Source organism: Festucalex cinctus, chromosome 11 (genome assembly GCF_051991245.1).
Source record: "Festucalex cinctus isolate MCC-2025b chromosome 11, RoL_Fcin_1.0, whole genome shotgun sequence".
Lineage (NCBI taxonomy): Eukaryota > Metazoa > Chordata > Actinopteri > Syngnathiformes > Syngnathidae > Festucalex > Festucalex cinctus.
Window position 1 is genome coordinate 25,717,628 of NC_135421.1, and position 15,129 is coordinate 25,732,756.

The following is a 15,129-nucleotide window of genomic DNA, read 5'->3' on the forward strand; positions in this document are numbered from 1 at the left end:
CATTTCTGCAACCGTTCTTTGCTGTTGAGAAGCTGCATCAATTACTTCTGTATGCGCTAGCACAGCGGTGTCAAACATCATCATATATATATATATATATATATATATATATATATATATTTATTTATTTATTTATTTATTTATTTTTTCTGTCATGCCCCCCTTTTTTTTTTTTTTAATGCTCCCTGCGCACACTCTGCCAATAATGAGAGCGCCACTGCCCCCTAATGTAGTGGAGGTGCAATTGCACTTTATTCTAGGACAGTAAAAAAATAAAATAAATAAAAATCCAAATAAAAACATAAAAAAGCATGTTCACCGAGGTCAAACGCGCCCCCCTTGATGGAGCCTTGCGCCCCCCTGGGGGGGCCCGCCCCACTATTTGAGAAGCACTGCAATAACAGTACTGTTTTGTTCAAAGAATTCCTCTCTGGCCAAACTGAAACTGAGTATTGTCTTTGTAAAAGGAAGACATTTTCACACAGCAGTAGTGGATGTTACTCTAAGTGGAATATGGTATATGGATGCTCCCATTCATGTCCTAAGAGGTTTGCTCCTGCTGTGTATGAATGGTAATGCGAGAACATGCTGAGATTGTTTTTTTTTTTAAATCATTTTGCACTCTTGATTTGATTGACGTTTTAAAAAAAAATAAAAAATGCCTTAGATGAGGAAAACAGGCCAAGTGTCTCCACATCAGTTCATTGTTTTGCCTTTTACACCTCAAACAGGATCCATCCATGGAGCTTTTCAAAAGCATCCATGGTTTAAGCCATGTTGTTTTCAGCCAGTGCGCACAGTAGCTTTATTAGAGCATGGATCAGTTGACTAATCTGTAATATTGCCGTGCATGTGATGGCTCCAGCTCTGGCAGCTTTGCATAGAAATGCCCTCGGTTAATGCAAACGTGTTTTTGGCTCCGACAGTAACGGCGGCGGCGGCTTGTCATTCATTCGCCGCGTATTCCAGCCGCCCCATGAATGGCGCACCGCAGAGACGAATTAATGCCGTGTTGCCGCTCAGTGGCACCAATCCGCATATTGACCACCTCCTGGCGTGCTCTCGCTTCAGCTTTTTTTGTGGTCAGCATAACATAGGACCCACATGCTTTTTCATTTGTTTTATGCATTTGTGTTATGGCGATCCCCCCACAATAATGCAAATACGATTTAACATCATTTTCACAAAGTCGCTTGCTATCTCTTTTTTTCTTTTTTTTTTAAACAATCACAAACAATAGATGAATCTGTATTATTACAAACAACGTCAGATTTATTTTATATGAATATTTTGGTTTCATAGATTAGATTGATGCTAACATAGGCAAATTAACTATTAATCAATATGGATATTATTTATCTACTTCAATTAAAGTTGGTAACCTTCTAAACCAGGTTTCACCAATTCCGGTCCTCAAGGTCCGGAGTCCTGCAGGTTTTAGATGTTTCCGCCTACTAGCAAACCTGATTCCTATAATCAGCTGATTAGCATGCCTGATATCAGTCCTGATCTTTAGTATCACGTGTGTTGGTAGGTGGAAACATCTAATTCAATAATTCCTCAAAAAACGCTAATAAACATTAAATATAACATGTAATGTCTTATTTTGTGGAGCCGATCAATGACGTCATTAGAGCTGTCAAAATTAATCGATTAATCGACAAGTAATCAATTATCAAATTAATCGACAACTATTTTAACAATCGTGTAATCGTTTGGATTTCGTTTTAATCGTTTTCCAATTCAAAATTGTCCACATCCTCTGATTTCAGCATGTTAACAGTAATTGTTGACTGATTTCTGTAGTCCTTCATGAAAGAAGATCGATTGATTATCTTCTCTGTTTCGTCAAAATAAGACATTTATATATATCTGTTTTTACTTTGGAAAACAATGACCAAACCGGTAACATAGTACAACATTAATCCCCCTTTTTTTTTAAATCACTATACAAATATGAAGTACAAAATAAGCACTAATAACTGGTTAATAAACAATAATCAAGGAAAAAATGCTTTTGCAATACACTTTAATGCAAAATTTTAATTAATCAGATTAGTCAATTAATCAATTGAATAATTGATAGATTAATCAACTCTAAAAATATTCGACAGTGACAGCACTAGATGTCATTGATCTATTGGGAAAGTGAAGCCATAATAGCCGATCACCGATTTTGCATAAAATGCAACATATCGTCTGATCCCAATCCAGCCGATCAGATCGGTGTAAAGTCTAATTTAAAGCCTTCCGAGTCGGACCGACCAAAATAAAGCTGATCTGAATATGATTAATTGTTCAGCCCTAGATACCGCCACTGTGAATTTGTATCCCAAAGAGTGATGTATGACGGCGAAAATGCAGTGATATTTTATTTAATCATACAAAGGCAGATCTTTCAATTTTTAATTGTGAGTTTGATTAGATTCTAGGCCATGGATACATGTTTAATCTACCATCCACCGCCACCAGCATTGCCTTTTCCCCACTTCTTGTTAAACGGGAGGAAGGAAAACCAAGAGCCAGCTGCTCCACGCAGCAGAAATAGATTGTCTCGGAAACACGCGAGACAATTAAACAAAACGCTCAAGGGCCTGTTCGCGAAGGCACGAACGTCTCGGAGGTTGTTTTTTTTTTTTTTTTGGCGAGCGGGATTTTCAAGCAACTTCTCCTCAAAATCCCCCCACCCCCCCACCCATCGTCCTCCAATCCGTCATGCATGAGCCCTGCTCCATCTTAACATCATGCGCCTATGAGCATGGAGGATAAGAAGAGCCTGGGAAACCAGCGCTCGCTGTCGCTTCGCAATCCTCGGCTTCAAGACACAACTCTTAATACTTCTCAGAGGAGTTGAGACGGCGCATGTGTGCTCATGAATAAAGATGGCAGGCCTGACAGCGCACTGACTGGGAATGAGCAGCTTACAGAGCAAATGCATTAAACTGGTACGGTGCCATACTATAAGGCGATAAAAGATTCATGGCCTCCGACCCTATTGATTCAAGTCGCTCGACGGTTTTGAACGTGTTTTCCCGCTCGCAAACGCATTTCCAGCAATCACTTCGCATTCAAATCAGTTAATCTTTTTTGTACCAAAGCCCCCCTCGTGTACCCTGCACCTAATGCTTGTCACGAATCACACACACGGACACGGCACAATGCACATCAAACTAGATTAGAGCACGGACCTCTGCCAAGGACGGGTTGTTAACAAAAGTCATAAGTGAAATCTGCGGTATAGAAAAGTCATTTATGGCTCAATATTTTTAAAGGTCTTTAAAGACAATTTGAACACTATTTAAAATATTAAGAGCGATCGGGAGCATAGATAGATATATCAATATTCATGCACAAAGACATACATGAGCCTAACAGACATCACTCTCTGTAGTCTGTAGGCGTAAAAAGCAGGATTGAAGAGGATGGTACGTCCTGAGATGAAATACTTCCTCTTTTCATTCTTTCAAAATTACAAAATTGCACGCCACCAACTAGTGAATGACAATGGAATCATACCCCAAAATAAACAGGAGGCAGAACAAAATAGAAACTGTAAATAAGAAATCCGTGAAACTAGAGAGGCCATGAACCCGCAACCTTTGATTAAAGGGGTGGGGTTATTGCGTTGTGTTTGTGTCTCTTTTTTAGAAAGGTGCTTCCTGTTTCGTGGAGGATTTATGTAAGATGGATGTCTTTTTTTTTTTACCCTGGGGATGCTCTATTGGCTGTAATTTTTAACGCTACTATCAAATTTACAAGCCAGCATTCCATGGCAATAACTTTTGACTCTGAGGTAAATGGAAATCCATTTTCAGTCTTTCCTTCATGACCGGATGCAAAAAAAATGCTCGATTTTTGTCATTATGTATCTGATTTCTTTTTTTTTAATACTGTAAATACATTGAAAGCTTCCACTCTAAAGCAGTGATGTTAGGACCGGGTGTCCTCATTGGACCATCGAATGAGTTTTCCCACACTTTTTCAACTCAAGACCAAAATTCAAAATACGGTCTCTGATTATATATTGTTGATTATAGAACTTGGACAGGAATAGGTTTGCCTGCTTAACGACCAATATTGTCAAATATACAAGTCCGTTTCTCATATTTGTTGCTTATATTTTCAGATAAATTTATAACATTGTTTTGCATTAAGAGCTACAGGTTCATGTATTTTGTCTTACTTTATGCATCCATTAGATGGTGCTGCGCTAAAGGGAATGTCAACAAAACAGTCCGATAGGTCAGTCAAACTTTATGAATAGATGACAAACCAGCTTTCTGACAACTCCATTCACTCCCAAAATGAATAAACAGCTGTTTTATTATTTTCTCTGAGGTAAAGTATTAGTATTAGCTAGCAATCCAAGATGGCGGGATCTTCTGTGCATGCGCGTCACCGATAGCGTCTTGACAGCGAGACCTGTTGCGGCTCAATATTGATCCATATATAAGGCGCACTGGATTATAAGGCGCATGGTCAGCTTTTGAAAAAATTGAAGGCTTATAGTGCAGAAAATCCGGTACTTCTTTTGAGTTTGGCTACAAAATGCTATTTACTGAACACAACATGAGACTAGTCGACTAGTCTAAGGGAAAAACATGCGCAAGGCTCCCACCAATTTCAATAATTCAGTCATCAATCAATTAAAAGAACAGTTTGAGTGCAAATAAAGATCGGATCGCTGTCCAGTGCTAAAAAAAAAAAAAATGTATCAATGACGTCAACGATTATTCGACTTCAACTCGACTTTCACCACACCACAGGGTAGTCGACTACAAATCATCTTAAAAGCCATTTAACCCCTACGACAGAATAATCATAAAGTCAGTGATCTTCATGTACCATGGCAATGACATTCTGTAGATACTACATTATTCTCTTTATTCCAAGCCAGTGGACCAGTGTTGTGTTAAGGTCAAATTACATCCTGTTGCTTGAAATGTCACAGTGTAACATGCAGGCAGCGCCGCTTTGTGCCGCTCGTTTTCATTCGCTGCTCACTAAGTGCTTGCTGTGGGAAATCCTCAGGAAAACGTGATGTCGGGATTTGACGAAGCGATGCGATATCGGCGGCAACAAAGCCTTGATTCTTCTCAATGAGGAGGCAAAATGTTAAGCCGCTTACGCCCTCCAAATAAAAAAAGTAGCATCGGGGCCCTCGGAGGCATTTTGCTTTCGTTTCGCTCTGCCTCTCCGCGGACAATCCAGAAAATACGCCGACTTCTTCCAATGACGATGCATAATCAATGAGATAAATGCTTTCCCTTGATGGCCTTATAAAGTTATCCGATTCCAGCGGGTGTAATAATACTTTGCGCCGCAGCAAGTCTTAACAAAAGGAAGCTGACACCGAGCGGCGGAGAGAAGTTAAATGGATAATGACTACATAACAGCGGCAGCTTAGCTAACCGCGCTGAATCAACTGGGACATGCGGCACGCGTGGGTGCAGGGTTTCATAGGTGACTTCCCACCGAGGGGGTCGCCAGCCGAGGGGTCTTGTTTGGAGCGCGGGTCCGCTGCACGCCCGCGCACAGAATCGGGAGGAAGCACAAGGTGTGCTGCAAGACACTTGGATGCCTCAGATGCAAAAAGAGCGCATCTATTTTTCATCGCCCTCTGCCCTCTTCGGTGTCACTGAAGCACATGCACAGCATTTGTTATTACCGGGAATTTAGAAAGCAGTCAGATGATGCTATGCTATACGGTCTGACATCCCTGTATGAATATTTTTTTATATATTTATTTATTTACACAAAAATTACTTTTTGTTTTTGTTTTGCTGCAAATAGTGCGCGCATGAAGTTGGTCCTCTACCCCAACGCAAAATTTGATGGAAATACAGTCATGTGTTTTGTTTGTGCCATAAAAAGTTTGGTTTGTGCAGTTATGAGATATTATTTTTTAGGTGTTAACATTTTTTTTTAGAATGAAGTCCTATTTTACAGAGAATAAAAGGCATCTTTAGGTGTAATATTATGTTACAAAAAAATTGTATTTTTGAAATTTACTATTTAAATGGAACTTCCTTCCATCGTTAAACTTGACTTAATTTTAATATCATAATGTTGTCAATCCAACTTTATTCTTGTAAATTGCACATTTCCCGGGAAATAAATTTGCAGCCAGTTGTAATTTGATGGAAGTCATGATTATGTAAAAGCTTTTAATAACTGTAGCATAAAGTAACAAAACGCAAAAGGCATACGAATAAAGTTCTATTGTTTTTGGAACAAAAGGTTGGGGGGTTTTTTTTTGAATAAAGACAAACTATTTTTTGATTCTCTCATTAAATTTTGACTTCCATCCATCCAAGCATTTTCTTGACTGCTTATTCCTCGCAAGGGTCACGGGGGGTGCTGGAGCCTATCTACACCCTGGACTGGTTGCCAGCCAATCGCAGGGCAATCTTTTGACTTTAATATCATAATACTATATTAAAATGTTGTCTTGTAAAATTCCAACTTTATTCTGGTAAAATTGCAAGATTTTTTTGTCGTTATATAAATAAATAAATATAAACAAATAATTAGAAACACGAATGAATGTCTCTTCACAATGTAACTTTGAATGTCAATGTGCAGTGATAGTGTGGACTGATCGATTCAACCACTATTCAATGCTTAAATTTGAGTAAATAAGGTGTGAATGTAAAATTATCTGCTTGAAAAATGGAAAAGGTGTTCTATTTTTTTACTGTCTTTACCCACAAAAAAAAGAAAATTATTTGCTTTGGGAAATGTAACAACACAGGTCCTTGCATTTTATTGGATTGGAATGTTCACCCACAGTAATTTTCATCTCCAGGGATGCTTGCATTGCAAGAAGTAATCTAATATTCCCCTTCATACCATCTGTCTTTTTTCTCCTTAATCAGTTGCTGCGCGCCCATTTAAATTTTTACCATTCATGCCATTTGGCTTGCCAACATTTGAGCTAAATTAAGCAGAATAAAAGATGGCATGGCAAAAAAATAAAAAATCATGATTCAATAAATGCGACCACAAACGTAATGTGGATTGAGCTGCTAGTTATCCCCCGATGGCCGCGGTGACACTGATTGAAGATGAAATTAGGCCAGTGTGTGTAGCTGCGAGCACGTTAGATGTAGCCACAAGGCCCAAAGACTCAATACAAAGTGCTAGCTTGCATGCCCCGCCCCCCACCAACACCCTTCACGCCTCGGGAACATTGCGTATTGTCTTAAGCGGGATAATAATAATTCATTAAATTCGTCCAGGCACGTTTTGGGTCGAACCTTCGTAGAAGAGGACTAAGCGGAATAAACAAGAAGCAGGCTCAACATTATTACTCATGTTTCTACCTGAAGCGTATCATCTTATGCAGATTAATAAGAGACCACGATACATCACGGTCTAATGAGGGGAGAGCAAAAATGAACTGCGATGAAGATTTGGTCAGGAATATATGGAAAATTGTCAGTATTATTCATCATGTAAAAAAACAATAATTGTTCTGAAATTCCGGAAGAGGGGGCTCAATGCAATATTGGAATGAATTCCCAAGTGTATTGATTATTAATTAAAAGTAGCTTCGTTCAAAGACAACGGCATTATTTGGGCCTGTGAGTCATTGTCTAAAAGATCCCTTCATGTCGCAGCGGCATTTTAAATAATTGATGATGGAAATAGAATCGACAGTAATGAAATGTCCATCATGAAAAAGGAAGCCAATGCACCGCGTTGACTCAGGCAGGTGGAAAATGTCTTGTTTTCGTTTGCTTGGCTTGGTCTTTCTTTCTTTCTTTTTGGGGCTTGTATATTTGTCAATGATATGAACCTTTCCAGCAGTTGTAAACACAATTAGACTGCACAATGAATTGATTATCTCATTACTTTCCCTCCCACTCTGTGTGCGATGTGCAAGTGCAGCATGCAGCAGTGTCAGCCATTTAGAAGAAAGTATTGAATTTAAACAGTTACACTTCGGCTGCCACGTCGGCTGAGACAATTATAAGTTGACAAGTCAGCATTGCTGATGAGGTTATTATCGACTGCAATATTAAGACATATTCCCAACATCGCTAACATACAGTTGATATAAAGTTTACACACATCTGTTCAAACACCAGATTTCTGTGATATGAAAATATGAGACTAGTGATGATTCAGTTCAAAACTGTTCCACCATTTTTGTGGCCTTTTACTCAACTGAGACGCATTTTAAAATCTTTTTGAGAGGGTTAGTAAAAATCAACCACTTAAATAATGTGGTTGCACTCGTGTGCACACTGTACTCAACTCAACTTTATTTATAAAGCGCTTTAAGAACAGGCATTGCTATATATAAAGTGCTGTACATAAATATCAGTTTTGTAGTAAACAAGAACAAAGCAAACATTTTGAAGTGGGAATACATTTTTATTTATTTTTTTACAAGTAAATACATTTTACATCAGTAAATAAATAAGAAGTAGTGAATAAAGAGATAAATAAATACATAAATAAGTAGACTAAACATCAAACTCATACACACCACAAAACACCAGGAAGAAGTCTCATGGTGCGGCAAAAGCCAAAGAATACAGATGTGTTTTAAAAGAGGAGGATTGCCTAATATTTAGTGGAAGGTCGTTCCAAAGGGAGGGACCGGCAACAGTAAAGGCTCGATCCCCTCTAAGCCTCTGCTTGGCCCTCGGTACCTCCAATTGAGTCCGGTCTGCTGACCTGAGTCACCGGGCAGGTGTGTAGGGGTGCAAGAGCTTGGTGAGATAAGGTGGGGCAAGACCATTGAGAGATTTGAAAACAAATAGAAGAATCTTAAAGTGGATTTTAAATGTCACGGGCAACCAGTGAAGAGAGGCCAGAATAGGGGTTAAGTGTTCCCTCTTACGGACACCATTAAGGCACTTTTTTCGAATTGTAGCCATGGTCAAAATTAGCCAATAACATATCAAAAACTCGTGTTTAAATGGGAGTTAAGCACACACGTATCACTTTTTAAAGTACCTCTGGTTAATCGAGAATAGATTTCAGATGTTCTATTTGGCTTTTTACTTACATTTTTCTTTGCTTGCGAGTAAAAAAGCCTCAATCACTTCAATGTGCCACAAAAGCAGTCAGTGTTAGCACAAAAACATCAGACCTCAAGAAAGAAAACAAATGGCAGGAAAAGCCTACTAGAACATCTGAAATAGGTTTAGGGTAAATCAGAGGCACTTAAATGGTGTCACGTGTGCTGACTCCCATCTGGTTAATGCTGGACACAGCCGCATCCTAGTTAAGAGGGTGTGCACACTTTTGCAACCACACTATCTCTGTTATTTTTTTTCCCTCATCTTGGAAAGAATTTTTTTTTTTTTTATTCAATTGATTTGTACATTTTAGAGCTAAAACTAATATCAGTTCTTATATAACAGCAACCTGGCATTTCAACAGGGGTGTGTAGACTTTTCAAACCCACTGTAACCAGTCCTCGTGTTACATCATAACTTGGAATAAATAGTCTGCTATTTATAACTAAATAAATAAATGAACAAAAACATCACCATCATTAAAGACAAATAAAGTAGGTTGATCTAAGGTTGCCATAGCGATGATGCTAGCTTCATTAATTCAACTCCCATTTTTATGTGAAATATTCATGTTCATACAAGCCATAACAAACTGGCTGAGATCCTTTGGAAAAGTATGAATACGTGGAATGAATTGACTACCGTGGTCATGAAATCACAATGATAACATGTAAGCTGACAAAACGATAGAAGACGAGCAAACACTAAACGACCCCCGTGCCTTTTCCCAACATATTATGCGATCAGATGCACCGCTGATTGTTCAGTTCTCGCAGCTCGAAAGAGGCGTCGCTTTGAAGCATTTTGGCAGAGATGACGTTCAGCAGGACACCAGATGAGTGGGGACCCCCCGTCGCTAAGCCTTTAAGCAGCACTGTTGTTTCCTCTTCTGGAAAGAAAACAAGCAAACACAATTTTCACTTTGGCTGCATAATGACAAGCGTTATGGCATTGTGTATAATTATGACTAATTCGCCGCACAGTCAGCCGCGTTGGCTAATAGAAAAGTGGTGCATTTTATATCACAAGTGGCTAGTCAACTGTAATACCTTTGTAAATCATGATATAGCACAGGGCATTTATTGCTGGATAAGCAAAGATTATTTCTAATGTCGATTGCTTAATGCTGCGGTGAGAACGTACGATTGTTTTTTTTTTTAATATTTTCCCTCACGGTCACGGCTGTCTGAGGCCAATCAAGGGCATGTGGATGCGTTTCCTACTGTATATAACTGACGATATTTTGACATCATCGCAGGGTCATCTTGAGTTCTCCTCGACAGATTGCAATATTTAGACTTCTGCTACATGTGTACGCCAGAAAAACAGTGCTAAGGGAAGCGTCTGCATCTGTTTTTCCCACGTGTGCAGGCGACATGTCGAGATTGTGTTCAACGACGACGATTTGCGAATGTTGCTTTTGTTGTTAGACAAAACAAGAACAGCGTCTCATTAGGTACACCTGCACATTCTAATGAGATTCAATAGGTGGTCTGGTATTTGGGAATTCACTTTTTTTTTTGTAGCAAATCCTGTCTAATATGCTGAAAAACTCACATATGAACCTAAAGTTTTGCTTGGGTTCCATCTTGTGTGATGTTGAAGCGCTTCATTTCGATTAAAGCAGTTTTTATTGTTATAGTGTGGCATTTTTGCTATGTCATAATGAGTTCAGGAGCGTCACTTCGACAAATGTACACTTTTGACGCCATCTTTTGGAATCTTGGTGCCAAGGAATTGCACCGAATTGAGTTGAGGCTCATCATTTAGACAAAATTAAATCTTATGTGGCATGTTTGTGCCAAGGAATTATGTTGAAGTCAGCTGATGAGTGTCATTTAAACAAAAGTGTTTTGTCGCCATCTTGTGACATCTTGGTACCAAGGATGTAATGAGTTGATTATCTTTAGTTGGGCAAAAATATTGCTTTGCCACCTATATGGCATCTTGGTGCCAAGGAATTTAGTTGAAGCTCATCATTTAGACAAAAATAGGTCTTTGCCACCATTGTGTGGCAGGTTGGTGCTTGGGTACAATGTCGAAATGAGTTGTGGAGCATCATTTGGACAAATGTAGCACTTTGACGCCACCTTATATAGCTTCCTGTTGCTAAGAAACTAAGCTGAATTGAGTTGAGGATCTCCATTTGGACAAAAGTAGTGCTTTTCCACAATGTCGTGCAATCTTGGTGCCAAGCAACTAAGGGGTATATTCACTAAGAATGTGCTGCGTCCGGTAATAGCGCGAAATATTGCACCCCAACTGCACCCGCAGTCTGCGCCCTGATACACACGGCTACGGACTCAAATGAATAAGCCGGGTTGTGGCTGCATCTCCAAAAATACTTTGTTAGTGCACACGCTTTCAAATCACATTATCATACTGTCAGTGAGGACATCACTTCTGGGAGTTTCGACGGCAAAAATCCTTCCAACGCAACTCTGGCATGTAGCGGGAGACCGAGCTTGTTATATTTAGTCAGACAGCAAGTCTACTGCTAATGAATGCTACTGGCAGGGTGTCTGTTGAGCCCCGAGGAGATTACAGAGAACACTGGTAATATGCGTGTGCGCGTGTGCGTTTGTGTGTGTGTGTCCTCTTTGGGTCAGAGAGCCAAAACAAGAGAGACCGAGAGCTACAACAAAGCAGAGTTTGACATGATATACCGTTTTTCTTTGTGTTTTTTGAAAGCTGCCAATTCAAATTATTACGATACAGATAGTAGAGTTAAAAAATGGGTTGAATTCAAACAAAATGGCTTCCTTCATTAAGTCAGGTGTCACTGTGTCACTGGAGCTATCGTGTTGTTGTTGTTGTTGTTGTTTTCAGGCTCCAGGGAGTCGATTGGCTGGATGACACGTCAGCCGGCATCAGAAGCCCTCGCTTCCCCGGATAGTAACAGCAGAGTTGAGAATTGAGGATATTCCGGGTTCAAGTCTAAGTTTAGACGCCGGATGCTTTTCTGCTCCACTGGCTGGCGTGATGCTCACTTGTCGTGATTGTTCCTTTGAGCACATTGTAACCCTCCAGATTGGCTCCGATCCTTTGGCTCGTGATCAATCCTAATCATCTGCGCCGGATGAAGTCTTAATCACCAAATTTCTATACGCCTTATCAGCCACCAAATATGTATAGATGCATATGGGTTAACCCCCAAGGGGTTAGCTCGGCTATTTTCGCGGGCTCTGACATGCAGGCGTTGACCTTTAAATCAGTTCAAGTACTTCTCATTTTTTTTTCTCAAAGATCCACAGGAAACCGGAGGGATTTTTTTTTTCCCCAAGTGTTTGGTGTCAGCATTATCCTCTCTCTCCTTTTTTTTTTTTTTTCCAGGGTCAGACTTCCAGTGTAACATTCACATCATCCCGGTGAAGAATGAAGAGGGTGTGGTGATGATGTTCATCCTGAATTTTGATTACGTTTTGGATGAGGGGAGTGACAACTCCGCAGAGAAGATAAGCCCCGCATCGCCCACAAAGTCTGATCAAAGTGAGTATTCAGTCAACTCTCCACTGTGATATAATCCTGAAACACCTTCAAAACATTCCAGCCCAGGCCAAAAAAAAAAAAAAAAAAGATACAGCCGAACGTTTAAGGTCGAATACAATCTGTTTCGCCATCCTGGTCTTTTGACCTCCAAAAAACGGTGGTAATCCGTTCCAGTGTCAAACTGTCGCCACCTAAAGCCTTCGTGACATGCAATGTTTCAAGGAGGCGGACTGGAGCCCCGCCTAGTCTCGAATTCACCTGTTTTCAGATCCCGGTCTGTCTTATTTGCTGTATAATAATGCTAAGACGCCACAAGATGGCGCAGTATGGTGGTAGTGTAAATTACAAAAAGCAGCAATTATCAAAAAGAGGCTTCAAGCTGTCTCAAACTAAACATTAAAAAGGGAATTTCACATAGTGTACTTGAAGTCAACCCCCCAAAAATCTGACAATAATATGTTCTATGCAGCCCCACTACTCTAAATGCGATATTTTGGTTAATATTGTGTTAGTGGAATATGAGTTAAGCAGCAAAATCCATCAGTTTTTATCAATATCAGAAGGTGGCCATTTTGCCATTTGCTGTCGACCAAAGATGACATCACATTTTGCTGGGGCTCAGGCAACGACCAATCACAGCTTACCTGTTTTCTGAAGCTGAGCTGTGATTGGTTGTTACCTGAGACCTGAGCAACTGTGATGTCATGGATATGGATATCATAAATCGTATTACGCGTCGGAGCAGGTTGACAGCCGTGAAGCTCAAACTGCCGTCGAGGACAGAAAAACGGTGTCAATTTTGAAAAGCTCCTCCAATGTCAAGTGGTGAGCCATGGGCAAGGAAATGATATGCTTATCAAAACGGCAAAGCCTAAGCGGTCAAATGTTGATGACCTCACGTCTGTCTGAATGATGCCTGAGAAGAAATAGAAAAACTGAAGCGTATTGTGACTTGACTTGTAGTAAGATACAATATACTATTGTGTCCAAAAAATATCCAAAGGAAAAGCAACAAGGAGCTGCTGACGGGGGATTTGCCTTTTGAGGATCCACTGTGAAATGATATAATTAGTTCTTATTTTGTCCCCTTGGACAACTTTAAAAAAAAAAAAAAATCTTCCCTCATAAGCATAATGGCTGCTATACTAAAATGATTATTTAATTCTTGAAAAAAAAATCATAAAAATGCCACATCATTGTTTGTTTTTGCTTGCCCTAAAAATATACAGCATAATAGTGCTTTTTAATGATCTCGCATCAATTATTCACAAAACTCATTACATTATTTATCCTGTTTGTGAATGTTGTATAGAAAAGATGCAAAGTGTGCACATAAGGGAGGAAATGATCTGCTTATATAGCCAAATCGTGTTTTTCTTAATGATACCATCTGCAAGTGTATGTCTTATGGGAGCTTCTGTAGCCCTTGTTTATTTTTTTATGTATTTATTATTTGCTTGGATGAATGTCAGGAGGTTTAAATATCAATGAGCACCCTTCTCCAGCTTCTCTTTTGATTGGAGGCACTCAGCATCTCCTCTCTGACTGAATCTCAGCCATCCTCTTCATTCAGCGTGAACTCCTCTGGCATTCAGTTTGTGCTGTGCCTTGTGAATGTAAATAGGCGTGCGTGCGTGCCGTGTTTTTTTTGCACGCAAAGCTAACATGACTAATCACATTTGATTGCTTGTGAGCGCACTTCAGCAATGGGGATCTGTGGGTTGATGACGGGACAGCTTCTGATGCAAAATGATGTGTTTAGCATACACTCAAGGTGTCTTTGGAGTTGCATATTAATGTTGTTCACTAACATTAGCATCATTTTTCATACTTTTTTTTTTTTTTTTTTTTTCCAACTGCAGCAAAATGTAATTTTAAGGATTGGAATGTGGGGAAAGTGCAAGATCACAAAGTAAAAGATTGCATTGGCGGATTAAATGAGTATCCATTGGGCATACTGTACGAAAGCTTTGTTTTTGCTATCCTTCGTAAATTGGCAGAATTAAAGGCAAACGTTATTTTAATACGTGTGGTTGATTAATTGCTCATTCAGAAAGACATTAAGAAATGAGTGTTTACTGCAAAGATGGCTTATTTCCCTGATTTTAACTGTAATTAGTCACCTCATTTCATGGACGCAATTGTTTGCACACAGACACTGTTGAGCAGTTTATTAGAATGGATGGATGGATGGATGGATAGATAGATAGATAGATAGAAAACACTTACAGATGTATCATTAAGAAAAACAAGATTTAGCTATACAGTATAAGCAGATCGATTGAAGCTAGCTAGCTGTAGCTCTGAGCTAGCTAGAGCAAGATAAATCGTTACCTTTTTGATAGCTAGCTGATGGTTCTGTTACATATAGCTCACACCATAGTGTTGTGTATCCTTGTTGTCTCTCTACTATAGACACTATGTAAGGAAATGTAGTGCGGTGTTTGTAGGCGAACCGAAACACTCTACGCATGACTCTATTAGCTTAGTGGACAAGTGAGTGAAGACCAAATGCCATCCATCTTTTTTCAGTATCCTCATTACGATCGGCTGGTGAGCTGTAGTCGATCCCAGTTTACTTCAGGCAAGAGGTGGGGCAACAACA

The 15,129-nt window shown here is 39.6% G+C and overlaps 1 protein-coding gene across 6 annotated transcripts in view; it reads left to right on the forward strand.

Annotated features, from left to right (window-relative positions):
• The window catches only part of kcnh7b (potassium channel, voltage gated eag related subfamily H, member 7b), a 92,856-nt gene that overhangs the window by 53,562 nt on the left and 24,165 nt on the right, over nt 1-15,129 (forward strand). For all 6 annotated transcript variants that reach the window (XM_077536183.1, XM_077536188.1, XM_077536187.1 and 3 more), the window contains one exon: nt 12,369-12,524. In XM_077536183.1, coding sequence (XP_077392309.1) covers nt 12,369-12,524 — 156 coding nt within the window. The remainder of the gene's footprint in view (nt 1-12,368; nt 12,525-15,129) is intronic.